Here is a 26,025-nt window from a genome sequence, read left to right on the forward strand (position 1 = left end):
GGTATAATACAACCACACGCTTTCGAGGGTTTTGGTGTGTGCAGCGTGGAGATGGGAGACAATACAGTATAGTGGCATCAAGCGTGTACAGTATACTGCAGCGTCAGCGTTAAATGAAACAACTTCTGAGCAGTCGAACGAGAGAAGTGTGTCGCAGAGAAAAAACAAAGATCACAGCGGCCATCAACGTGTCGGGATGCAATGAGGAGCATGTCGGTAGAACACCTGCCCATGCGGATCGCCTCAGTCGGAGACTGAGGAAGCCCCCGAGCCCGACTCCAGGAATCAGGGTCGATGCTGTCTCCAGTCTTTGTGTCAAACATGCAGACGGTGCGTTTTCAGGAAGAAACGCTCCGAGATTCCTGCAGCACAGTTCCGACTGAGGGGGTTTCCCTTCAGAGCAAGGCGGAGGAGGAGAAAGAGAGTCCTGAGGCTGGAAGGTGACTCTCTCTCTCTCTCTCTCTCCTCTCTCTCTCTCCCATCAGATACAGTAGTGTACGTGTGCTGGCAGAACCGCGGCTGGAGACTGTGCACCAGGGTCCAGTTAGGTGTTTGGACGGGATTTTTTTGTACTGGACAGATATTGTATGAGCGGAGCTGAATATGTTTGGGAACTGGAGAATTGTGTTGTCGCGCACGTGCAGCACCAGCAGCTTCCTTTTGATTTGGATCCTCGTCGGCTTGAGAGCGGTGGAGGTGGCGGGGTCCCAGCAAGGGATCCCTCTGTCAGTGTGAGTGAGAAGCAGCTGGGCAACTTTGTTTCACGTGGAATGAACTCAAGTTGATCTTGGGCATGCACGACATGACGTTAGAAGTTCAGCATTTTTTAATAACCTTTTTAATTTTCATAAGGAGTTTTTTTTAACTGTTATGAGGGATTCTTTTCTCTGAGTGCATCTGATTCATTCACCTTGTGCAGTTTTGGTTCTCGCTCCTCTACCAGCAGTTTAGGTGCATCTCAACACTTATTGGAGAACAGGGATACTGTTGGAAGGATGGAACAAGCAGTTACAGATGGAGTAACAAACAAATCACAGATATAGAAATACAAAATAGTGCATGTTGATGAAACTTCTAGCAAAGAGGTTACGACTATATAACTCTCCTCTTTGTTTTATGTTATATAATAGCATTATATACTATTAATAATTTGCCATACACATGATATGTGTAAATACTGTGTTCGACCAAAAAGTACAGTTTTATATCTCATGATCATAATGAACATTTTTTTTAATGTATATTCATTTAAATTGATAAAGAGCAAGCAATTGATGTATAACTCTCTCAAACTTTTCCAATAACTTTAAATGGGTTAAATCACAATTGTTCAGGCCTTTACGAGTGTGATCTAAACATGCTCAATTTGTTTACATATCACAACAATAATAGTGATACACATTCTTCTTCAGCAGTCAGATGTATTAGTCAGATTGTGAGTCTTGTTAATTTGCAATATATTTTACTCTGGTAACTTTTGTTTGCATGCTTTTGTTTCCTATGTCACCTAAAACAATGGAAATCCAAAATAAAACTCTAAAATGTGAATGCATATTCAAAAAGTGAATCTTACCCTGGATAACGTTCATGCCAGAGTTCATATTTTTAAACTCTGAGCACAAACCCCAAAAGGCTAGATTGCACATCTCTTAAAATACCCCGCAGGACCTTTTATGGCGTTAACTGCACTGATCAGGAGTAGCACTGTTTGATTCTATTTTCCTTGCAAGGTCTTTAGAGGCATTGGTTAGATTACAATTTCACAATTGTAAAAGATTAAACAAACCAGTAGAAAACAGAACCAACTGAAATACTATTATTTTGGAAGAAACCGTTTAGGAAAAGGTTATACTTCCAAATCTGCTTGTGAATAATGGCCTCTGCAGGTATTGGACACTTTACACTGCACATGCGGGCTAACTACAAAGCATTACTCTTTTTGAAGCATACATTCATAAATGTAGTTTTCCTCAAGAGACATTTTCAGTTAAATAGAAGCGCTAATAACTACTGTATAGATCATTAAAGAAAACACTCATCTGTCAGAAGAGTGAAGGTCAGGGACATGGCAATAATCTTCTGACTGGTCAGAAAAAGATAAAAGAAAATAACAGCTGATGAAAGACAAGACATTTAAAAGCAGTTATTATTTTCATTTATTAAATTCAATCCCTTACTTTTCTATGTATTTCATTTCACAATTGTTTGCTTATTTGTCTGTAATATGTGTGAGACTGTTGGCTGAACTGTGATTTATCTGCACTTTGTTCTAGCGTAAAGCTTTGGGCTTCAGCATTTGGTGGAGAAATTAAATCCATCTCTGCAAAATATTCTGGATCCCAACTACTGCAAAAGGTATTCATCTTATTTCCCAGTCTTGTGGACACAAATGCACTTTTCCTTTTGTTTGATGGTCGTTACACACATTGTACGATATAATCTAATGGCTGCAGAGACATTTTGGTGTCTCAGCTGAATGCTGATGCGTTGTTTAAAAAAAGGAGACTCAGGTGTGTTTGGCAGGGACAGAAGTGTGTGTGTGTGTGTGTGTGTGTATGTGTGTGTGTTTGTACTCGACACGGCCCATTAACCACAGCTCTGATTCCCCTCCCATCTCCCCAGTTAACTCTCTGGAGTCAAGAGTTTCAACCTTTGCATGTGAATGCGACAAGGAGACAAATTATATTAAATAAGTGTGTGGTTGAGTTTGATAGTGGATAAGGCGATGTTGGTATGATGAGTGAAATCAGCAGAGAATGAGCGATGACCCAGTGCAGCAAATTTCACTTTCTGACCACTGGATGGCAAAGGTGGGCTCTGTGTTTCCAGGCCTCTGCTGGTCAGAACTGAGTTATGTGCATTGAATGTTCACCAGCATGCGTACAATGTGTTTTAATTCTCCTTTTCCTGTGTTGGATTTATATATAGATGTGTGAAAGCTTACTATAGATGTGCAACATTTACATCTCTGTCTTATGATATTTTTTTAATTAACCCTGGTTTTAGCCTCAAATCTAAAGAAGAATGAAATACGGAGAGAAGGACTGGAGGCTAACATGAACACAGACTGCGCAAGTCACACAAATATAACGTTATTTTTAGATTGAAGAAACCCTGTATGCTTTTAGAAAAGGTACATCTTCTCTGTGACAGATGTCACTTGTTTCAACAGACTATATAATACTCTGACCATGTGAAATATTCAAAACTAACATGTTGTGTATGGCTGCATCATCACCTTGCGCCTGATTACAAACATGCTTGCCCCCCCAAAAAGTATATTTTGAAAAGGGATCTGCACTAGAATTTTAAATATATGTATGTGGGTTTAACAAAAGCCAATTGGCCACATAAGAGGAATGTGTGACACTGTGCGCACAAGGAGAACTATGGGTTGAAGAGGTTAAACCATAATGAAATGGTATGTACTCGCGCATCATACGTCCATCTTAAACAGTATCTGCACTTTAGCTGATAGCCAAACTAAATAACAGCTTTATAGACTCAAATGACGCAGGTCTCTTTTCTGTCTCATCAGCAGATTTGTTTGTACTAATCAGGCTGAACATAATGCATGCTGGGTTTAATCTAATTTTTTTGTAGAACACACTGCAATACATTCACCCTTTACTTAACTCTATTTCAGCTGTTTTTGTGTTGACTAGTAGGTTGTGAGGCTGTAGTTTGTGGTATAGTGTTGCATTGAATTTCATATATATTTAAAGATGTTTTCAATTCTGTGTTAATTACTTTTTTCATATACAGTCTGTAAGAACATCTTTTCATGCAAATCTTGAAAATGCCAACAGAACTGAATTAAAACCTCACTGATATCTGAGTTTAATTATCAGAGGTGTATGGATGCCATGTGTACTGGTCATTAATAGCATCCTTTTAACTCATTTACATAATACATTCTGGACATAATTTTGTGGACACTGTGATCCTTGTGTCAATAGCAACTCTTTACTTTCTTTCTGTAAGTTCAGTTACTATAAGTGTCCTCGTCATTCTTGTTAATCCTCTACCTTTGTCTCATCCTCACTATTTTAGGAGCTGTGGACCATCACAGCACCGCGTCCGGGGACCAACTCCAGTTCTGAGCCCAGTGCCTCGGCCAAGGGCAGCAGGATGAATCCTAAAAACGCTGCATGTCCTGGAGCGTGGGAAGGCGGAGGAACCAGAGGAAGTCCACGCAAATATGGGGAGAGCTTTCAAACTGCATATAGAAAGCGGCTGCTGGGTTCAGCTACTTGCTCTGAGGTGACAGTTCCTTCATGTAAAATAGGATTTTAAGTTCACACGTGTGGTGGAAGCTAAATCACTGTCCTTCCATTTCTTCCCAAACATTGAATTTTTGTACTTATGCATTTTGCAACATGCCCTGCAGATGGTTCCCTTTTTGTGTATGTATGTAAGCGCTTTGCTTGTGTTATTGTTCGTGGAGGCATGTATGGAGAGAGCTGTGCCGAGAAAGTCAGCACAAAGCAGTGAGCTGTGAGGGAACTGACGGGTCGTTAGGAGTTGGTCATTAAGGATGATCATTAGATGCTTTTATGGAGAATTACCCGATTTCACTAAGATTTCTGCAAAGGGGGAAACACTATCTTTTCAGGCTCCCAGCCTCACTCCAGTATTGGTCATTACTCTAATCAATAATCATGATCAGTGCTTTTGATGGATCTGGCTTAACCTCCTCTTGATGACTGGAGGAGTGTGAGGGTTGAGGGGGGGCTGGGGGGGGCTTGGGGATTCTGGTGAGGCGAGGAGGACAGGCGTGAAATGAACTGTTCTGCTCCACTGCGAGCCCACACTCTTCCTTTCAGTAGGTAATTTGTCGCCTCATGTACTGGTGTATGTGTGTGTGTGTGTGTGTGTGTGTGCATGTGTTATTTCTGTGTGATCTATCCTCATGGTGTGTAATGTGTTTGAATGCGTGCTACGAGACTAACGTGGCCTGTATTTATTTTTAGATCTTGGAAGCGTGTGATAGCTGATGGGACAGCGTGAGAGGTTCAGGTGTTTGTTTTTATTTGACATGTGTGTGAGTGTGCGCCAGGTGTGAGATTATGTAATGGTATATTCCTCCGAGCTGTGGCGGGCTTTGTTCTGTATCACTGGAGGTCCTGCGCATCCTGCAGAATCAGCATTATGTGAGGTGTACTTCATTACCCAGAATCGGCCGAGCTTGACACGTTATTATCTTTCTCTTGTGCTTTGACTCCATTTCAATTACGCTCTTACCATGCATAGCCTTCAGATCCAGCCCCCCACCCCTCCACGGCCACCCAACATGGCCATCTCCAGCCAATCAGAGAGAAGCAGCATGTGCAGCCAATGACTGAGACGGGATAAAGACTATCAATCATCCTGTGTTGCAGGGAGGGTTTTATCAGCCGTTCATCTGAGACTGGCTGCATGCAGCTTGTCAGCTAACATGTGAAAGCTTATAAGCCTTGTTTAACAATTGCCCACTTCTCAGGAGGGGGATGCAGGGAAACAATCATGCTCTAAAATGTTGCAGAAAACACACAAAGAAAAGATTATTATCTTAATGTTTTTTTTCTTCTTTTTCTTATTAAGTGACATTTAAGGCCCTCCTAATCAGTTAATCAACCATGTTAATACGTTCGCAGTATGTATTCTAGCAGCAAATGTTATAAAAGATGTACAGTTGTCCCCTTTGCCAATGACACACTTTTGTTCCCCACTTTTTTTCAGAAATATAAAGAACTTGAAAAGTCAGTCAAAGTGGAAGAAATTGATGGTGTGAAACTGGTCAAAAACTTGGCAGTGAAGATGGAGGAAGTGTTCCGGAAAAAAGCAGATGCCACCAGGGTAGGTTCAATATTAAATATGGTGGTGGGGGGAGGGGGGAGGGAAAGAAATGCTGCAGCATCTGCAGCATTTCTTTCAGTTTATTAAAGCATGTGTTTTGCAATCATTGACTGTATACTTCTAAAGTGCCATTTGTATGTGCTTTTCTCAAGTTAGTAACATTTAAATAGGAGAACCGTGTTCTAATGTTTGAGATTATTCGGGGAGAATACAATGTTTCTTAATAGGTCAAAAGAAAATATATAATGTGGGGAGGGTCTTGTTTTTTTCAAAGGCAAACATAGACCCCTGCCCACCACAATAGGCCACAGTGTTGTATCATCCTTTAATTGAGCAGATTAGTCCCTGAGAAACACAGCTGTTCAAATACCAAGTATGTCCTTATAGTGGTGTAAAAGGTCTGTCTGAAATATGATCTTGCATGTTATTTATTAGCGTCCAGGCCTGAGCAGTCGTCAGCCTCACAGCAGCAGCCTCTATGCGACCCCAGCGCAGAGGAGCTTGTCGCCATTGTAATGCGGCACCTTCAGGGACTGCTGGGAAACGATAACGTTTATCTCCCCCAGCCTAATTCCACTTGCGCACAAATTCATGACGTTCGGCCGATAAATTACACTTGTAGGAAAGCGTTTAATTTAATAAACATGATCTGATTACCCTAGATGCATCAACGTATTTTTTGTATTATTATGAGAAAACAAGATGCACAAATGTGTCTTTTGTAAAAATAGAAAAAATAAACAAAACTACACCAACAAAGTGCTGAATCCCAATGATGGCATTACTTTACTCCAAATTGAGAAGCATGTTTTAAAATGACGCAGTGACCTCAATAAAGTGGAGGTCGGGTGGCTGCAGGTATATTTCATCAGAAGTTATGCACTGAAAAACCCATATCCTCTATTATAAATCAGATATATTTACGTCATTATCTTTTTTATATTGCCAACTGCTGACGACACGACATCACCACGAGGTCAATTGAATGTGGTCACTGCAGCCTCGGTTGTGTTTATAAAGCAGTTATTTTTTCACATATGTGACGGACGTTAATTACCTGCTTGGCTCCGAAGGCGAGAGTGACTGAAACGTTTAGGTGGCATTTCCCGGAAACACAGAGCCAAGCACATTTTCCAGAATCGAGTTATTACAAAAGCTATAGGCTATGGTGCGTTAGTACACGACATGAAATCCTGCTCCAACCTTCCTCCATCAATCATTTCACAGCGGCACTCCTCAGTAGAGCCCGACATTGTATGCACATGTTTTGCCCTTAAATACTAGAAGGAGTTCCAAGGACGGAGAACCCGCTGTGGCAACACATGCTATTAAATCAACAACTGGACTCGGATTCCATCCAATCCAAAAATATAGCTAAAGCCTGGCAATGGTCCTCGATCATGTTCCTCCTCAATGGGACGACATTTGTTGAGATTTGAATCTAATGGAGTGACAGAGCAATGTGCAACCAGCAAGCTGGAGAAAGAGAGTGAACTGGCGATAAGATGAACTGATGGAGACCTTTTGGGAAGTTTGTTAAAGTTTTAAAGAATATTTAAATATGTGTTGTATTTAAATATATGCACGTTTTATATAGGAATTTGGTCGTTTGCATTAGTGTGTTACTTTCTGTATTCTTGTTGTTCTTAGTTTGTACTCTATAGTGTATGGAGGACTCAAAATGACTTAAGTATAAATAAATAAATAAATGAATGCATGAATAAATACAAGAATAAGGACTCAAAATGACTTAAGTATAAATAAATAAATAAATGAATGCATGAATAAATACAAGAATAAATAAATAAATGCTTAAATAAATGTAGAAATAAATAAATAAATACAAGAATAAATGTATAAATACAGAAATAAATACAGAAATTAATAAATATAAGTTATAACTCAACAGGACATCATTAAATAAATGTATTTCTACATTTCTGTATTTCTTCATTTATTTATATCTCTATTTATGTGTCCACGCGTATTTCTTCATTTATTTATGTGTGACATTTACGTGTCGTATATTCAAATGAGCTGGGCGGTCCGAACCTCATTGTTGAACAGGATTGGTCAAGTCGGAGCAAGAACAGAAGCATCGATCCCTTCCACTCTGATCTGTAGACGAACAGCGTTTGTATGCATTCTTGTCTGTACATTCTAAATACTACTGTTGTTGAGTCACGGAATGTAATTTAAGGATGTTTTCACCGAGAAGTTAGTAGTTTAAGCATCAAATCTGTGGTCGGTTTATCGAGATTCAGCCTAATAAGGATATGCGACGGAGATTTGAGGTCCTGCTCGCAGGACCTTTGAGCTCCAGCGCGCCGCGCGCTCAGCGCGCGTGTGCGGCCCGAGAGAAAGATCTCTCAGCAGTTTTTTTGAAATCTCTCCTCCTGGCTCGTCCGTCTCCTGTGGCTAAACATGAGATATAATTAGGTTTTGGAGGATCTAAAGAGCACAACGAGTTTATTATTTCCTAAAGATAACGTTACGTCAATTTGACTGAGGGTTAAGATTCATAACTTCATTGTGAGCGACCCTGGGTCAGGAAGCTGAGACGACGTTATATATATTATTACGTTTATTTCGTAGCCAACAACAACACAACACACCACATCACTCCTACTCCAAGTATTACATTTTGCAATTAAATAATTAATTTGAATTCATTCACAAGAACAGTTGATGTGGTGACGTCACAAGACCAGAAAGACCGTCCTGCGTCCTCGAGTCTGGATTCCCAAGACCAGATTCCAAAGACCAGATTCCACTCAAAGAACACACGTCTAAACTCAGTGTTCTTGGAATTGAGAAACGGCTTGTCAAAAAGCTGTCTAGGCTAAATTTTTTTAACGTGAGCGAGCAGAGTCAAACTTCGCATGTGCCAGGCAGAAATAGTAGAGCACAACACACCAGGTGCATCACACTCCTGTGACCAATCATGCTTTAGACAGAGGTTCGGACCGCCCAGCCATTTGAATATACGGACACGTAAATGTCACATAAATAAAAATGAAAAATACGTGTGTGGACATAAATATAGAAAAAAATGAAGAAATACAGAAATGCAGAAATATATTTATTTAAAGATGTCTTGTTGATTTATAACTTATATTTATTCATTCCTGTATTTATTTATTTATTTATACATTTATTTAAGCATTTATTTATTTATTTATACATTTATGTATTCATTTATACATTTATTTAAGCATTTATTTATTTATTCTTGTATTTATTCATGCATTCATTTATTTATTTATTTATACTTAAGTCATTTTAAGTCCTCCATAATAGTGTACTGAATGCACTTATTGTAAGTCGCTTTGGATAAAAGCGTCTGCTAAATGACATGGTAATGTAATGTATATTCTAACGGGGCTTCCTCCTCTCAGCGGCTGGTGGAGGCAGCGGAAGAAGCGCACCATCAGCACGAGGATAATCCGGAGCTGCAGGTGAAGTTTCTCTCGGACAAAAAGAGAGAAAAAAGGGGACATGATAATAAAAAATGTGGCCTGTCGTTGTTTAAGACAGACTGCATCATTTTAGCTGTGCTGGGGAGGAACGGCTGCAAGGTGAGAGAGAAGGGTAATAGGCCCTAAAAGTCTTTAATTGCGTTGGCATCGTCCTTCACGCTCATGTCCTGTCAGTTTGATACATGGTGCTTCTTTGATAAGCAATGACGCACATATTGAAGCCGAGCTGTCGTATAACTCACGCTGACTGTTGATAAGTGTATAGTCTAATCGTAAAGCTCCAACCAGGTGTGTGTGTGTGTGTGTGTGTGTGTGTGTGTGTGTGTGTGTGTGTGTGTGTGTGTGTGTGTGTGTGTGTGTGTGTGTGTGTGTGTGTGTGTGTGTGTGTGTGTGTGTGTGTGTGTGTGTGTGTGTGTGTGTGTGTGTGTGTGTGTGTGTGTGTGTGTGTGTGTGTGTGTGTGTGTGTGTGTGTGGCTGCAGCACCTTTACGCGCAGTGCAGTATAGTGACTGTAGCGTCAGTATTGGAGATATTTCTGGAGTCGCACGCAGCATTAAAGGCTGCGCAACTTGTAATGCCTGGACAAATAATTCGATTCAACTATTGTAACATTACTCGGGAGACGGTTTTGGGCAGTCTGGGGTACAACTGTGATAGAAGTCGTCATGCGTTGCTTGTAATTTAAATCGTATTTCACAGGATATGCTCATATGCTCACTCTCCGGTCAGGACATTATTTAGCGGCTCTCATTGCGGATTTCAGGAGCTCTCTGTGTCTGCAGAGGGAATGCAGTATTTCTGTCGTTTGCTCTCCCTCCCTCTCGCTCCCCCTCTCCCTCCCTCCATCCAGTAGACAAAGATAGATGAAACTTTGCGCGGTGCATTGTTTCACTTTCATGGCTCAAGATTGGAAATCCACTCGAGCAACAAAACACTGAAATAACGGCAGCACTTTACAGTTAATAGTAGCATTTACATCATAGGAATACGTTTCACTCGCATTGCTCCATGCGGGTCTCTGATGTTCACACAGGCAAAACAACACGGGGATTGTACCTTTAAATGTGAATGCTATTTTTAACTATAATAATAAAAGAAGAAAAAATGTTTTCACCACTATCCATGAAATATTTCACTGAGACTTTAACGTATTTGCATCTGCAATATTGCTTTGCTTTTTTAAAGCAGATTGCTTACAAAAACACACTTTACTGAATAAGTTGTGCATGCACATGTTTACGTTACATATTTTATCGAATTATGTTTGGTCTATTATTTCTGTAAAAAAAAACATGCACGTTTCCATTTACTCTATTCTTTATCGAGAGTGTGTTATCTTTTATTCTTAAACCAATAATCCTTAAATCAAACATTGTTAACTCCCAAAATGTATAAAAAGATAAATATTAATGAAATAATTCATATTTGTTTAACCTTTTTTAAACTTTATTTTGATTAATGTAACATCATTATATGATTGTTGGATTTGCTTTCTTTTTATATTTGCCTTATATGTAACATATGTATATACTATACAATGTTTTACTTTATCCTTTTAATAAGTTCTAGTTATGTGGATATTCATATTCAAGCAATTGACATATACATTTCATCTAAAAGGCCATACAAAATAATAAGAAAATTCAATATCCACCAGCGATAATGATGTAATGTCATGATATTACTCCTTGTGGCATCATTTAGCCAGCCTCGCCTCCCCTGACACTGCACATTTTTCACGCACCATTTCACTGACCACAATGAGATAAGCTGCTCTTATCTCAGATGCTCGGGACAGTCGGGTGTTTTGCATTGACCCGACTTAGTCTGTGCTGCAGTGTGCAGATCAGGTCTGATAGAGACTGTTGTGTGTTTTTGGCTCAGTCTATTTTTAATAAAATGTATATGGGCCTTGAGAAAGCCTCCAATAGATTTAAAAAATATATAGAAATCTGAAATAAAAAAATCTAAAGTAGCCTTATAAATAAACAAGCTGATTTAAATGCTCTTTGTATTACAAATATTCAGTCAAAACCTTCAAGCTTCAAGTTAAAGGCCATTTCTGCTTTTGTGATGGACCCTTAAAGATTTAAAGCATACAGTAAAAAAAATACAAACATACTCTATATTATATACATTTTAAAATACTATGCACATGATCACATTATTTAATTGTTTGATTGCCATGGTATTTATTCCAACTCCATTTTAGTTTTTAAGAATCATTTTAAAAAATCTTCCAAAATCTTGCTATAGAATAATAATCTATATGATTTATATAGTAAAGTGCACCGTATTTATGTTTTTATTGATCACATATAACTATAACGTTACATCTTGAACAACATTCCCTCTTGAACAAAGAGATCCGTAACATCAGGAAAGTGTGCAGCCTCTTAACAAATAAATTAAACTCGATGAAGCTGTTGGTTATAACAACTGCATTAAGAGTGAGAGTCGGTTATCGTTTATTGAGACGCCCCTTCTCCAGATGTTGGAGTTATACGCAGTAAGGCCCAGCAGCCCGTACTGGAGGGCAGCTCTCTGCAGTAAGGCCTACAGCTGACTGCAGAGCCAGTGGGGCATCTCGGAGAGCCGCAGTGTTTGGCCTGCTCTACAGTAATAACCCTGGTGGTTAACGTGCCTCTCTACAGCACTATCAGTTCTGCTGAGGGTGCACATTTCTCTCCCCTGCTGCTCCCCCTCTGCAGCACCACCCCTCCGCCCTGCCGCAGCTCGTCAGAGAGCTGCTCAGGCGTGGTATGAGCTGTCAGTGGCTGCTTGATGGTGATGCCCGCGCGGCCTCCCCGAGTGGGATGCTGGAGAGTCCATCACCCATCTCTCCCTGCCTCCCTCCTTCTCTCTCTCTCTCTCTCGCTCTCTCGCTCTCTTTCTCTTTCTCTCTCTCTCTTAGTGCGGATAATAAGGACCACAGGCCACAGAGAGGCCAGATGAGGTAGTCTTTCTTCTGCAGCAGCAGGCAGTGAAGGACAGACAAACTGTTGGGTTTCACTTCAGCGAGGCCAGACTTTTCACTGGGCGTCGTGATGCCTGTTTGCATGTCCAGTTAGTTTTTAGACTTCAGTGACAATTGCAACTGCTGTAGTTAATGCACATTTAGACACACTGGGAGCATTTAAAAATGACAAATCCCCCGCAAGAATCTACAAATACACAAATGTTTATGTTTAATTAAAAGACTGTTAGTCTATTAATTATGACTAGCTGTAGCTTAAGTGGTAAAGCAGATGTATAGTCCTGTCAGGTTCCAAGCGTCCTTGAGCAAGATACTGAAAGTAGTGAGAGTGTATTTTGTCCAAAAGGCTCTTCCAAATACATGCAACGGAAAAGGTGTAAAAAGGATTTATGCTAAATTGTGAAACGCTATTTATATGTTATTGTCAAATGTTTGTGTTTTGTTGCAACACTTTATTTGAGCTTACTTTTTTGAGGACAGATGTTAACACATGCAGATGTTACTGTGCATAATTAATAAATAATAATCTGCACGGGAAAGACCACCTGTATGAGGGGACTTTAACCCCTTCAAGAATAGGTTCAGTCTTCCTTACTTAAAACAATATTTCCAATCCACTATATGCATGTTACTTGTTTGTGTTGCAGTAATTGTTCTTCCTGTCAATACTCGTAACGAGATGGGGGATCAAATCAGTCCCTGAAACAATCTTTGTGTTATTATTGCTCAGCCACAGCAACATGTCAGGAGAAAGAAACCCAAGGAACCCACTTTTATACTGAAAGGACTGTAACTTTGGACTAACTTTGACTGTTCAGGCTTTAGCTTTGACTACATTTCAGAGAGCCCTTTCTGTCTGGGGTCTCTTCCCCATCACTTTCATTGACATCCTCTTACTCAAGGGATCTCTGATGACCAGTATTGACAAGTGGAATGATTACAGCAATCATTTTTTCCAATAACCATATTTGTGTATTGTTATAAGATATTTTTGTAAATATGCAAACCCAATCTTTAGTATTATTATCAACACTGTTATCACAGTTATCACATTTAACATTTCCCGTGTTCACTCTTTTCCTCAGTATGAATACTTTAACGCCGTACTGATCAATGAAGTGGACGAGGAGGGCAATAACGTAGAGCTCGGAGGAGAGTTTCTTCTGGAGCCCAACAACCATTTCAATAACCTGTCAGTCAACCTGAGCCTCAGTGTGGTGCAGGTGCCCACCAACATGTACAACAAAGGTGAGAGCTCGGCCCACGGCCTGCACACAGTCTCATGATGTGAGGGTTACCTAGGGAGCTGCTGATGAGTCTCATGATGTGAGGGTTACCTAGGGAGCTGCTGATGAGTGGGGAGGAGAAGAGGGCCGAGGAAAGTAAGTGGAGAAAGACAGAAATGGTACCTGAAGCTGCACCAGTGTCACAAGCTGGGAGAAGTGGAACTGGGCGATCAATGACAGTCTAGACATAATACAGAAAGGGACTGCAGACGCCTCGAAGAGTCTGAAAAGAGTGAAGAGAGGGGGGGGGGGGATGTTTGTCTTATGCTAGCTGTTCAGTTGCTTCTTGTTTTTTAACGTGTGTGTCATCTCTTTCTGAGTATCGGCAGGGCTGCTTTTGTTTGGCTGTAATGGACTCCCCATAACTCTCTGTTTGCAGCACAAAGGGAGGCTCATCCAGCAGGAGGAGGGGAGGGGATGATTCAGTCACAGGCATTGTAGCTCCCTCAGGGGGGTCAATAAGAGACAAAGGTCAACTGTGCACCCGGTAATGGTGACCAGGATGATTACTATTATCACCATTTAATGTACTTGTTTCTCTCCCACCTCTGTGTTTCTGCCCTCCTCCTCAGATCCTGACATAGTGAACGGAGTTTACTGGTCCGAAGCTTTGAATAAAGTATTTGTAGATAATTTTGAGAGAGATCCAACACTAATCTGGCAGTACTTTGGGAGCGCTAAAGGTTTCTTCAGGCAGTACCCTGGTGAGTGCTGACACTCTGTCAGTCGTCCTATTTCACTGCCTGTTCCTGTGTGTGTGTGTGTGTGTGTGTGTGTGTGTGTGTGTGTGTGTGTGTGTGTGTGTGTGTGTGTGTGTGTGTGTGTGTGTGTGTGCATGCAAACAGAAAGGCTTGTCTCAAGGGAGTCATAAGCCGTCAGTGAGAGAGTAAAAAAAAGATCAGAACAAATGATTTAGAATAACTAAAAGGGTAATTTGGCTAATGTTGTAATTTTACACACCATCAGAGAGGATGCACATACAGACCGTAATTAATCAGAATTTGCCGGTGTGGGTCTGCAGTCGTACTGAGAAACAGTGCGGGGCTGCTGGATCCAACCCAACCTATCAGACCATGACAATGATAAGAAACAGGCAGTGTTGGAGTTAAATTACAGAGATACAGCTGATGGTATACATTATGTTTAATGTATAAGGAGCCATTCGTAAAAAAATCTTTATTTCGCCAGTGTTTTACAACAATCTTTTACGAGTGTATTCATTATTTAAATGTTGCGTGAAATCACACTTTTTGTACTCTTCTTTGTTTTGGTCATAAAACAAAGAGTGAACACGTTAATAAAGATCAATAGAGCCCTCAAACTAAAGATCCTGTCTTTTTTTGGTTGTGTTCATCCAGCTTCTTATTTTCTGCTTTGTTATTTAACCGTGATTGACTTCCTGATCTGTCACAGGAGTAAAGTGGTATCCGGATAAACATGGCGTCATTGGCTTTGACTGTAGAAACAGGAAGTGGTACGGCTTTACATACCTTACAAATGTGCTGCTCTTGGTTCTGCATCTCAGGTATCTAAATATGTAATTCAAAATATTACAGGTACATCCAGGCAGCAACGTCTCCGAAGGACGTTGTTATCTTAGTCGATGTTAGTGGAAGCATGAAAGGACTGAGGCTGACCATCGCCAGGCAGACTGTCTCCTCCATATTAGACACACTTGGAGAAGATGACTTCTTCAACATCATTGCAGTACGTTTTTGACCCTTCTCAGTTTGTGTCTGTACATATTTGTATCTTTGTTTGTTAATATGTTTGTGCATCTCTATATCCTATTTCTCTATAATCTCAGTCGAATGCTGTCATATAATAGTATTTACCAATGACATATCTGTTAAAATTTCAGATGAAAAACCATAAAATAAATACTAATCCATCTTGATGTTATTTGCATTTCCACAGTACAATCAGGAGGTTCACTACGTGGAGCCTTGTTTGAATGGCACACTGGTCCGAGCCGACAGAACCAATAAAGACGTGAGTCGGGATCAAACTGAAATGTAAAGAGTATTTGTGGATCACATCAGGTTGCATTTGTGTGGTTTAATGTTTAAAACTTTGTTGTGTTGTGTTTTTTCCACTTCACTCCTTATCTGTTAGCATTTCCGGGAACATCTGGACAGGCTGTTTGCCAAAGGGATCGGGCTGTTGGGCGACGCTCTGGCCGAAGCCTTCACGATCCTGAGTAATGTGAGTTCCAGAGCGTGAACCGCTCTGTAGCCGCGACTGAAATCTATAGTATGTGATAATGCTGTTCATTATTCATACTTTTTCACAAAACTATTTATTAATGCATTGATTAATTAGATAACCCTATCCCTGCTCAGCCATCACAAAGGCACTTTGTTTTAATTTAACAGAAGGACTCCACACATTACCAGAACAGTTGGAAAACTTTCATCTTACAAGACACATTTGTTTTCATTGACAGGAAGTGTTCGAGCACAACCCTCTGCTTGTTCTCTGCTAATCATAAAAAAGTAGCACACTCCAGTCAAACATATTTGAGTGTTTGGGAGGTGTGTCGCCCGTCCAAACGCTCCAGCGCTGTCCCTGTTCCGCCCTCCACCCACAGACACATCTATTCTGAATCGTGATTAATGGCTCTAATTAATGTCGATGATTTATAACGGTGCTGATTGGAACACAAAGCAGATAAGGCCAGGAGCCGCACTCCTTTTATCTCCCTGTTTTCAGGCGGCTGCGCTGCTGAGGCTGAGGGGCTGCAGCTTTTACCTCTGCATTTGTCAGATTAATTAAAGCCCTCAATGAATATGGTAATCAGGTAGCCACTCGCCTACGACTGAAACTCATTGTTACACCACTTCCCGGTAAATTAAGTCAGAACACAGCCTATCGTAGACCAAATCAAAAAGAAACTCGCTTCACTTGAAGAGCACTGCACCATTTTCATAGGAGCAGTGTTGAGATTAAAAAAAGCTCAGTGTCCCCTTCTCACGGGGAGGGGGATAGGAAATAATCACAAAACAGCGAACATATAATTAAATATTTTAGCATATTCACACTCATCTCCTTGTTGGATGACTTTACAACAAGATCATTAATTTACCGCTCAAACAACTGGGTGTGGGATGGATTCGATTTCATTAGCATCAATTACTTAATGATCCCAGTCATTGATTATATCTTTTAACATTAACATTTAGATTTACTATTCCTTATTTACTTACAGTACTGGGTTAGGGTTAGAGACAGCTGCTCTGCTGCAGTCTCCAATAACGACTTTTAACACTTTCGCTGAAAATGCTCCTCTGGCTCAGTGAACGTAAGAGATACATTAAGTATCTTATATATAATATAATAATTAATTTATTAAACGAACAAAAGCAGCAATGGAAGCATGCATTTCTGTGTAGGACATGTGTTATGCAGGCGTGCATAAGGAAAGTAACCAGATGCAGGTGAGGGAAGAGGGAAAAGGAAGAGCTTAAGCCCATAAAAGTCCAGATGATCCAGATGAGCAGTCGGCCCTCCGATGTCGGCCAGTCTCCTCCTGAGCTTGACGAGGAGATCCCACAGAGGGGCGTAACACACTGGGCACGCTGAAGGTGCAGATGTAAATAATATAATTAGGTTTTTGGGTTCTTGTATTCTGCATTCAACTCACTGTCACTGACACTGAGTGGAACAAGCCATTGTTCATGTTTTTAATTTCACATGTGCTCTTCCTACTGTGACACGTCAAAACAGTTCCTGTAAAAAACAAGTCTATTATCAGCAACCAAATTAATATTTCATGACTTAAAAATCTTACTTTAGAGCTGATTTCCTACTATTAAACATGAAAACTATAGATAACTATCAGAAATGTTCTAATATTCCCAAAAAACGTTTTCAGTTGTTGTCACTCACACACAAGTTACGAATCAAAACGAAAGTTTTAGGCACAACAAATTATAAATACTGCTGCAGTGATGAACCAGGCAGAGATTCCCATAACCTTTTATATTATACGTCTTCACACTTTCTAACTACAACAGATGTTCTGAAGGCCTCCTGTGAGAGTAGCGGTGCTCAGCAGCTTTCATCCTACGATCGCGTCACTACATCCTCCTCATTCTCTCCACATTCATTCTGTTACAGGTCAATAATCCACTTAATTACTGCGATGCATCTTCGAGCATCAGAATAAAGTGTACCGCACTCCTCAGGTTTATTTACCAAGACATTAATTGTGTTTTATTGACTGATGGCTGTGCAGCTGCCATATCAGACATCATTATCAGAATAAACAGACAGCTCTGTTTATTTAATGTTTAAATAATGCTTATATTATTTGGGTTTTTAATTAATATCTTCATGTGCTTTCTCTCATTTTGCAGTTTAATCAAACTGGACATGGCAGTTTGTGCAGCCAGGCCATAATGCTTGTGACTGACGGGGCAACTGCAATGTATGACGATGTTTTTGAGAAGTACAATTGGCCAGAAAGAAAGGTGAGTCCTTTATTTATTTTTCTCTTTCTTCTGTTCCTCACAGTGCCTATTGTTCAATGTTATTTCTCTCCTTTTTCAGAATAATCGGCTTAACCCTTCACTTTTTCTTGAAGTTCTGATAAATGTACAATGTAATACTTAATGCCAGCTGGAGCTCCTGTCTTGATGTTCTGAGGAATTGTTTTTGTAACCTCGTCATTACCATCCATAACTCTAATGTACAGTCCATGTCAAAATGATGTTTTCTCAACGCGTTGACGCATTACAGCTCAATATTTCCCCCCACGAGAAATAAAACATGGGAAATGAACTACTTTCAAAGCAATGCAAGCAGCTCAGTCACAAAGTCTCTGGTCTTCGTCCCCCCACTGCTGTTCTCTCCCCACTTTTCTTCCTGGAATCAACGATGGGTTTAAAATCTTTTGTTAGCCTCCCTTTGTAAGACCTAAATGCAGTTGAAATGAAATGGACTGCTGTGCCACTCACAAAGCAATAAAAACAACAGCTCCAGGGCTTTTGTTCATTCCTATCAAGCATATGTGTGTTGGCAGTGTTTGGCAGGGTGCAGGGCAGTATTTGGCAGGGTACCCCCATCCCCCATCATATACCCTCAGGCTCGCTATATGGCAGCCATTCAGTGTTTTCTATATGCTTCATGCTTAGCAAAGCATCTGGAGCCAATGAGCCGTGCAGGTTTGTCAAAATGTCACACAGCGTTCTTTAAAAGGACAGTGGATTATGCCCTCGTGCCAAACCCCCAACAAAAGAAAATGAACTGAATTTTACAGCACTGACAGTGAAAAACTGAAAAAGAATCCCCAAATTACTATTCAAAAACAGAGTTGAAGAAATAAAAGAAAGAGCCGGAGTAGTAGTTTAATGCTCAGTGTTTCGTCATGAGGATAGAATCAGGGCAGGAAGATAAAGTATGAAGGAGACGTAGAACTTTGCATGTTCTTTTTCTTTAATCCTCCGACATTTATGTGTCCTCTGCACAGGTGCGGATATTCTCATACCTGATTGGACGAGAGTCTGCATTTGCTGATAACCTCAAATGGATGGCGTGTGCCAACAAAGGTTTGGGACTTTATGATCAACGCTTGTCGAGACAGCAGGCCGATGGGCTGCTTCTGAGGAGGATGTGGGGGTGTCCTTGTGGTTTGGCTGTGGACGTAAATGTTCTGTGTGTTTTTCGTGTGTGCATGTGTGTGTATGTGCTGGCTCAGACTGCTTCTGCCAAGAGGCAATGAAGTGGCACTCGGGGAGGGTCGGAGGTCAATCTGCTCTAATCCCTCTTCCTGTCAGAGTGTCTCCCTCTTGGCTGCTCGCCGCTGATGGCTCCCACGTGTCAGCGCTCTGGATGAGTGCCCTCTGGAAAGGAGAGTAACAGTCGGGAAAACAGAGCACAGAAGGATTGTAGGGAGACGAGCCCCAAACTGCTCCCCACTGAGGAATGACCTTACATGTCCAATATGAAACATTGACAGCAACGGCTGGAGCCGACACGAGTCAGAATGCTTCTGTGTCACTGTCAAGTGAACCACTTGAAACCTGTTTCCAGAGTGGTTCAGCACAGAGCAGTCATGTCAGGGACATCAGCAGCAAATTTCACCGTTTTATAAAGTGATCAGGCGTGCTTTGGGGAAACGTGGACACAAGACTTCAGTATTTAGAAAATGTGTTCTACGGTGCTGCTTTCTGATAGTACTTTAATTTAAGTTCTGGATGCAGGACCAAACATTGCTGATCCAATACTTCTTTCACCACAGATACCTTACACACACAAAAAATACGTCCAGTCCTAAATACTCCAAATACATGTGAGATTATACATTGTGGAAGATGTAAATGCTGTCCCTCATTTCAGGTATATATATATATGTGTTTAATTGCAGGTTACTTCAGTCAGATCTCCACCTTAGCAGATGTTCAGGAGAACGTGATGAGGTATCTTCACGTCATGAGCCGCCCAAAGGTTATTGACCACGAGCACGACACCGTTTGGACTGAAGCTTACGTGGACACCCCTGTGAGTGTGTTACAGCGCTTTACTTCTCAGGTTGAAGCAGGATCACCACTCCTTCGGTTGTCCAAATTATGATTCCCAATTAATATTTGTATATAAGTGAGATGCATGTGTACCTGTAAAGTGCTTTCATTACACTTGGTGTGGCTGTTGTTTGTGTTATTTGCAGGATTCAAGTGATTCTCTCCATCCCTGTACTGTACATTAAACATGCACATGTGTTGGTCAGCAGTCTCATCATGACTCTCTATGCCGCTGGAATGATTCCTTATTATGAGCTTCATTAATCTGTTAATCTGTATGGATCCCCCCCCCACCCACCCACAAAGTCAATGCACAGTGTAAAGGCTTCAATCCTCTGGATGATTCAATCTTGATGCCTCTTTTCTTTCATTTCAGCTTTCCCAGGCTCATAAGGTAAATATCCAGATGAGATTTGATCTTTACGTGCTCATATCATATTCGTAAGAAACGCAATGTATCTGTTGTCTTTGATCAGATGCTGTAGGAAGTAGCTCTGCACAAGTACAACAAAGGAGATCGCATGCCGGTTATACAATATTTTACTTGAGAAGAACTTGAGAGGTTAAATGGCTGCGTATAGACCCTGCGTATAGTTCTCTGGGGGGCAGCACCCCAGAGAACTATACGCAGGGTCTATACACATCGTATAGTTCTCTGGGGGCAGCACCAGGAGCGGAGCATTTATTGTGCTTCTATCCATGATGGAGGTTATGAGCATGCACACACCAAACACACACTAAACGTGCACACGCACACACACACAGAAGGGTTCGGAGATTGTCCTCTAGAGTGTGTGCTCTTGTATCTCAGCATGAGACACACCATTCATCATTCTGTGGATCATTGCATTTTATCTCCTAAAGCCCATAATAAAACTGACATTGGAGGGGAGACCAAGAACGAGAGAGAAAAGGGAAAAGGAGTGAGAAAGGGCGGGGGGGTGGTTTTACTTGTGCATGTGTGTGTGTGTGTGTGTGTGTGTGTGTGTGTGCGTGTGCGTGCGTGTGTCCAGTTTCCGCTTCCATTGTGTGTTTTGATGAAATTAAGGACCCACCATTCTTCATTTTGTCAAGCGCTAGATAGCACACACTTCAATTCACAGCTCGTTTGTTTTATATGCACGCGCATACGCAAATGAACATCCAACCAAACAAACAGGGACATGGGCACGCTGTGTCGACACACAATGTGAGGAAATAGCAGACCTACTTCAACGGTGCTCATGTGCTAACCCTAACCTTCTGAGAATCACATGGTTCAAGTTTGACAACCGAAAGGCCGCGACCAGGATCCTGTAGTTCTGCAGGAATTAATTTGGATGCAGCTTTTAATTCATTCTGAGCCAAATCTAATGAGACCTTTGTGCCCAGAGTACTTACGATTGTCACCACTTGTGCCTTCATTATTGTCCTAAAGCTGTTATTCCCCTTGTAAGGTATTCTCAAAACTGGGGCACTATGCAGATGGTGGAGAAACAGGCTTCCGGACACGCATGGATTAAGTTATCAACATTTAATGGCAAGAAAAGTGAATCAAACATTCAACGCGCTCTCTCCTCGTGTCAAGGCTGCAGGCTCTCGGCACCTCCCGAGAGCACAACCTTCCCTTTGGGGCTTACCTGAAAAAAGAGGCCGGTCTCCCTGAGACACGGCGTTTTCTCTCACCGTCGAAACGTCACTTCCGGTTCCGTCGCTAAAGTATTTTCACAATAAGATTCCAGTCTTGGTTTTGACTGCATTAAAAGTCACCTTCACGGAATTCAACCGGCTTCGTCAATCTATAATACTAACATAGTCACTCTCATGCAATATACATTCATTCTTGCCATTTACATTTGCATAGAGTAAACATTACCCCTATGCTTCATAATACTGTAGCGACCCTGGGTCAGGAACGCTACGAGACGTAGATGGCTTATAGGGTGTTTATTCAGAGAACATAGAACAAGCTACTGTTGGCCGTAGCCTACGCCAAAACCCCCGCAAAACGCCGTGAAAACCTCCAAACCAGCTTCACGTCTGCTCCGGGTCATAGCTCTGCTCCGAACGGCGTAACACAACAACACACAACACAACAACATCACTCGCTGTCCAATCACAGACACGCCTCACAGCTACCAGCTCGTGAGACGTTCACTTACATCCTGAACATAACATTTCCCTCAGTCCGTTACACTACCCTCCCCCCACAAAGTCCCTCGCCCCCGAGGGGGCAAACAAAGTCTCTTAGGTGGCCAGGGGGCCTGCGGTTCCTCTGAGGCTGCCGTCGGCGCTGGGGAGAGGGAAAAGGGGTTGGGGGGACGCTGGGACCAAGGGCAGGGGATGGGAAGGGAGGGGCGGGGCCAGGGACACTAAGAGCCTGTGAAGGGGCGGGCGAAAGGCTGGGCCCATTGGGAAGGGTTTGGGGGGTAGTCTGGGCTGAGTCCAGGGTTCTCCGTGCCCCAGACTCTTGTCCTGATGGGGTGGATGTGCCCCGGTAGGGGGCCAGCCTGTCTCGATGCAGAGCGACTTTCCTTCCTCGTGGTGGCAGTTGGACCCTGTACACCACCTCTCCAAGTCTCTCCAGGACTCGGCAGGGCCCCACCCACTCACTATCGAGCTTTGGGCACCTGCCCTTCTTCCTCTGAGGGCTATACACCCAGACCAGCTCTCCGACTTCAAAATGTCGTCCTCTGACGTGCACATCGTAGTTCCTCTGTTGCCTTACGCCCGCACTGCGCATCTGGTTCCTGGCAAACTCGTGGGCCGACTCCAAGCGGTCCTGGAGTTTCCGAGCATAGTCGAGCCCCGGGGGACCCTGGGGCGTCAGGAGGTTTCCCATCATCATCTCCTGGCGTCTGGATTTCTCTGCCGAGCATGAGAAGGGCAGGAGAGCAGGAAGTGGAGTCCTGCACCGCAGACCTGTAAGCCATCAGCACCAGAGGCACGTGGTCGCCCCAGTCGCGTTGATGTTTAGCTGCCACAATGGCCAGCTGTTGTGCCAGCGTGCGGTTGAATCTCTCGACCAGCCCATCGCTCTGTGGATGGAGGGTGTCGTCGGGTCTTGTGGGATCCCAGTTTGTCACACATGGCGGCGAAGACACGGGACTCAAAGTTTCTGCCCTGATCTGTGTGGATGACTTCAGGGGCCCCAAATCTGCTGAACATTCCCCCCACCAGAGCATCCACAATCGTCTCCGCCTCCTGGTTCGGCATGCAGTACGCTTCGGGCCACTTAGTAAAATAGTCCATTGCAGTGAGGATGTAACGGTTGCCCCTCTCTGAGTGAGGAAACGGTCCAAGAACATCAATCCCCACCCTCTCCATGGGACACCCAGCCGGAAACTGCTGGAGCTGGGCATGAGATCTGTCTGCAGGGCCTTTCTTCGCTGTGCAGCTGTCGCAGCGGCGGCAGTAGTCCTCCAGGTTAGCAACCCACACCGGGCAGCGGATAGACTTTTTCCCCAGGCCCAGAGTCACTATTGCTTCCCCAACCATAGGAGTTCGCTCCCCGGTGACCGACTGCAGTTTCACGATAGTGGGAAAAATATCAGTTCCATTTGTCACCACATCGGGCCTCACCAGGGTTGCTGACGAACCTGTGTCTACCAGTGCAGAGCAGCATGTCCCTCCAATGGTGAGCATTGCATACCAACAGTCTCCTATCCATGTTCGACCCAGCACCACTAGTCGCCTAGCTGACCATCAAAATCCTCCGTGGTCTGGTTGCCCTTATTTGGTCGGACGGTTGCGTAGCTTCGTTAATTAGAGGGGCTGGGACAGAGTGCCAGGGTCCGCATCGTCCCGATTATGCGGTCCCGGCTCGTTCCTTGTTCGCGGTGGCACGGGGCAGTGTCGGATCAGGTGGCCAGGCTGGCCACACCCCAGCAGACTCTTGGTCGTGGCTTGTCTTGCCTCTCATCTCTCAAGTGGCAGCCCTCACTAGCTGGGTTAGCTCCCCACCCAGGCAGGCTGCGCCAACTCCCTTTCCGCCTCACAAGCAGCGCCCTTTGGTGCTTTTTCAACCACTTTACCCATGGCGCCAGCACACAGCATCTCTCTCCGTTGCTGACTCCAAAGCCTCCTGGAGCGACCCAGGGTGAGCGAGTAGTGTCTGGATGCGCAGGTCAGCTGGCAGCAGGGCCTGGAGGAAATGGTCCCTCGCTAGCTCACTCTGGATGGACGAGGCATGTGGGCGTAGGTGCGGTGAACAAGCCCCTCAATGTCATTAGCGAGCTCCTCAGCGGCTCCTCTGGCCGTCGCTGTCTGCTGCATAGTTCAGAGCGGAGCAGGCTAGTGGCACAGCATTGTCCAAATCGTCGCTTTAGAGCCCCAATTAGTGCATCATAATCACTCCGATCATCAGGACTCAGCAGCAGCAGGCTTGATAAAGCGTCACCCGTGAGGCACATCGCTAACTGGAGAGATTTTACTCAGTGGACCATCTACTGGCATGGGCTAATAGTTCAAATTGTGCATGAAAAGCTTCCCAGTTGGATTTACCGTCATATCTGGGGTCTTTATTGTGGACGCATAGCTTCTCTCCGTGTCTCCGTGTGCTCAGTCATGTCCCTTCCTGCGGCCGCAGTTATTCCTCTACGGCCGCCATTTCCCTCACCCGCGGCCCGAGTGGCCAAAGCCAGCCTCCGCAGCCATCCTAGCGGTCATTTCTTTTACCCGCCTCGGTGCTCCGTCGTCTGCCAGGCTCGCTGCGCCGTCAATTCCGTTCGCCACTTTCTCCTTCCCGTTTAATCTTGAGACGGCTCCCCGACGTCATGTTTCTCACCGTTGACGAGCGTTAGCCACTTAGCTTCTGCTGCTACCGCGTGGCGATGTTGATGATAGCGAAAGTTTTACTTCTGACACCAAATGTAGCGACCCTGGGTCAGGAACGCTACGAGACGTAGATGGCTTATAGGGTGTTTATTCAGAGAACATAGAACAAGCTACTGTTGGCCGTAGCTCACGCCAAAACCCCCGCAAAACGCCGTGAAAACCTCCAAACCAGCTTCACGTCTGCTCCGGGTCATAGCTCTGCTCCGAACGGCGTAACACAACAACACACACACAACAACATCACTCGCTGTCCAATCACAGACACGCCTCACAGCTACCAGCTCGTGAGACGTTCACTTACATCCTGAACATAACATTTCCCTCAGTCCGTTACAATACATTAATAACAATATCAATATTCTCCTTAATATTTTCTCTTATAATATCTTTCTATATGTATTAATTTAAAACATAAGACCTCTGCAGATGTTATCAAAATAAACTATTACAATTTAACACCCTACTCACTTTTCCATCTAAATTTTAATTGAATTTCATGTCAATTAGGCTGCCTATTTTCTGGTAATTAGCTACTGTACGGTGTGAAAAAAACGAAATTGTTTCTTCAGCAGTTAACATTGTATTACATTTCCAAGGCAGCTTGTACATTTACATTATCATATGATTTTGTTGAATTTCAGTTGTTTTATATGTATAACGTTTTTTTTTGTTTTTTTATAACTTTTTATTTTGCATTTTCCACAAACAGATTATTCCTTGACATCTAGAAAAAATATATATATAATAATAATAAAGTAATATATCTACAACAAAATAAAATTAGCACATCCAAATCCATCCATATCCACATAAACACCCGCCAAAGATTCCCACCCATCCCCTCCCACATGTTTCTACCCTCCAAGAGTAGGACCCAATGAGGAGGGAGGAAAGGACCAAACTATCAAACTACATATGACCAAATGGTAAGCATGGAGTACAAAGTAAAATAACTAAAGAAAGGTAAAAGGCATTAATGTGAAAAGTAAAAAATACATAAATAAATAAATAACAAATCAACAGACATTCATTTCATACCCAGATTTTTCATAGACCTTTGTTTTGCAGTTGCACTGTATGTGTACAACCTCAACCCCTCTCAGTTATAAC

General features: G+C 42.7%; 1 protein-coding gene across 1 annotated transcript in view; it reads left to right on the forward strand.

Moving 5' to 3' along the window:
- The first annotated feature begins 603 nt into the window (after positions 1-603).
- Positions 604-26,025, forward strand: part of cacna2d3 (calcium channel, voltage dependent, alpha2/delta subunit 3) — a 38,589-nt gene continuing 13,167 nt past the window's right edge. The window contains exons 1-15 of the mRNA XM_056438521.1: positions 604-731; positions 2,274-2,355; positions 4,054-4,263; positions 5,722-5,838; positions 9,237-9,296; positions 13,379-13,541; positions 14,152-14,283; positions 14,993-15,053; positions 15,136-15,286; positions 15,497-15,571; positions 15,695-15,784; positions 17,938-18,051; positions 19,050-19,128; positions 19,947-20,080; positions 20,477-20,494. Coding sequence (XP_056294496.1) covers positions 604-731; positions 2,274-2,355; positions 4,054-4,263; positions 5,722-5,838; positions 9,237-9,296; positions 13,379-13,541; positions 14,152-14,283; positions 14,993-15,053; positions 15,136-15,286; positions 15,497-15,571; positions 15,695-15,784; positions 17,938-18,051; positions 19,050-19,128; positions 19,947-20,080; positions 20,477-20,494 — 1,614 coding nt within the window. The remainder of the gene's footprint in view (positions 732-2,273; positions 2,356-4,053; positions 4,264-5,721; positions 5,839-9,236; positions 9,297-13,378; positions 13,542-14,151; positions 14,284-14,992; positions 15,054-15,135; positions 15,287-15,496; positions 15,572-15,694; positions 15,785-17,937; positions 18,052-19,049; positions 19,129-19,946; positions 20,081-20,476; positions 20,495-26,025) is intronic.

The sequence above is a fragment of the Pseudoliparis swirei genome, chromosome 18 (assembly GCF_029220125.1).
Source record: "Pseudoliparis swirei isolate HS2019 ecotype Mariana Trench chromosome 18, NWPU_hadal_v1, whole genome shotgun sequence".
In the NCBI taxonomy this organism is placed as follows: Eukaryota; Metazoa; Chordata; class Actinopteri; order Perciformes; family Liparidae; genus Pseudoliparis; species Pseudoliparis swirei.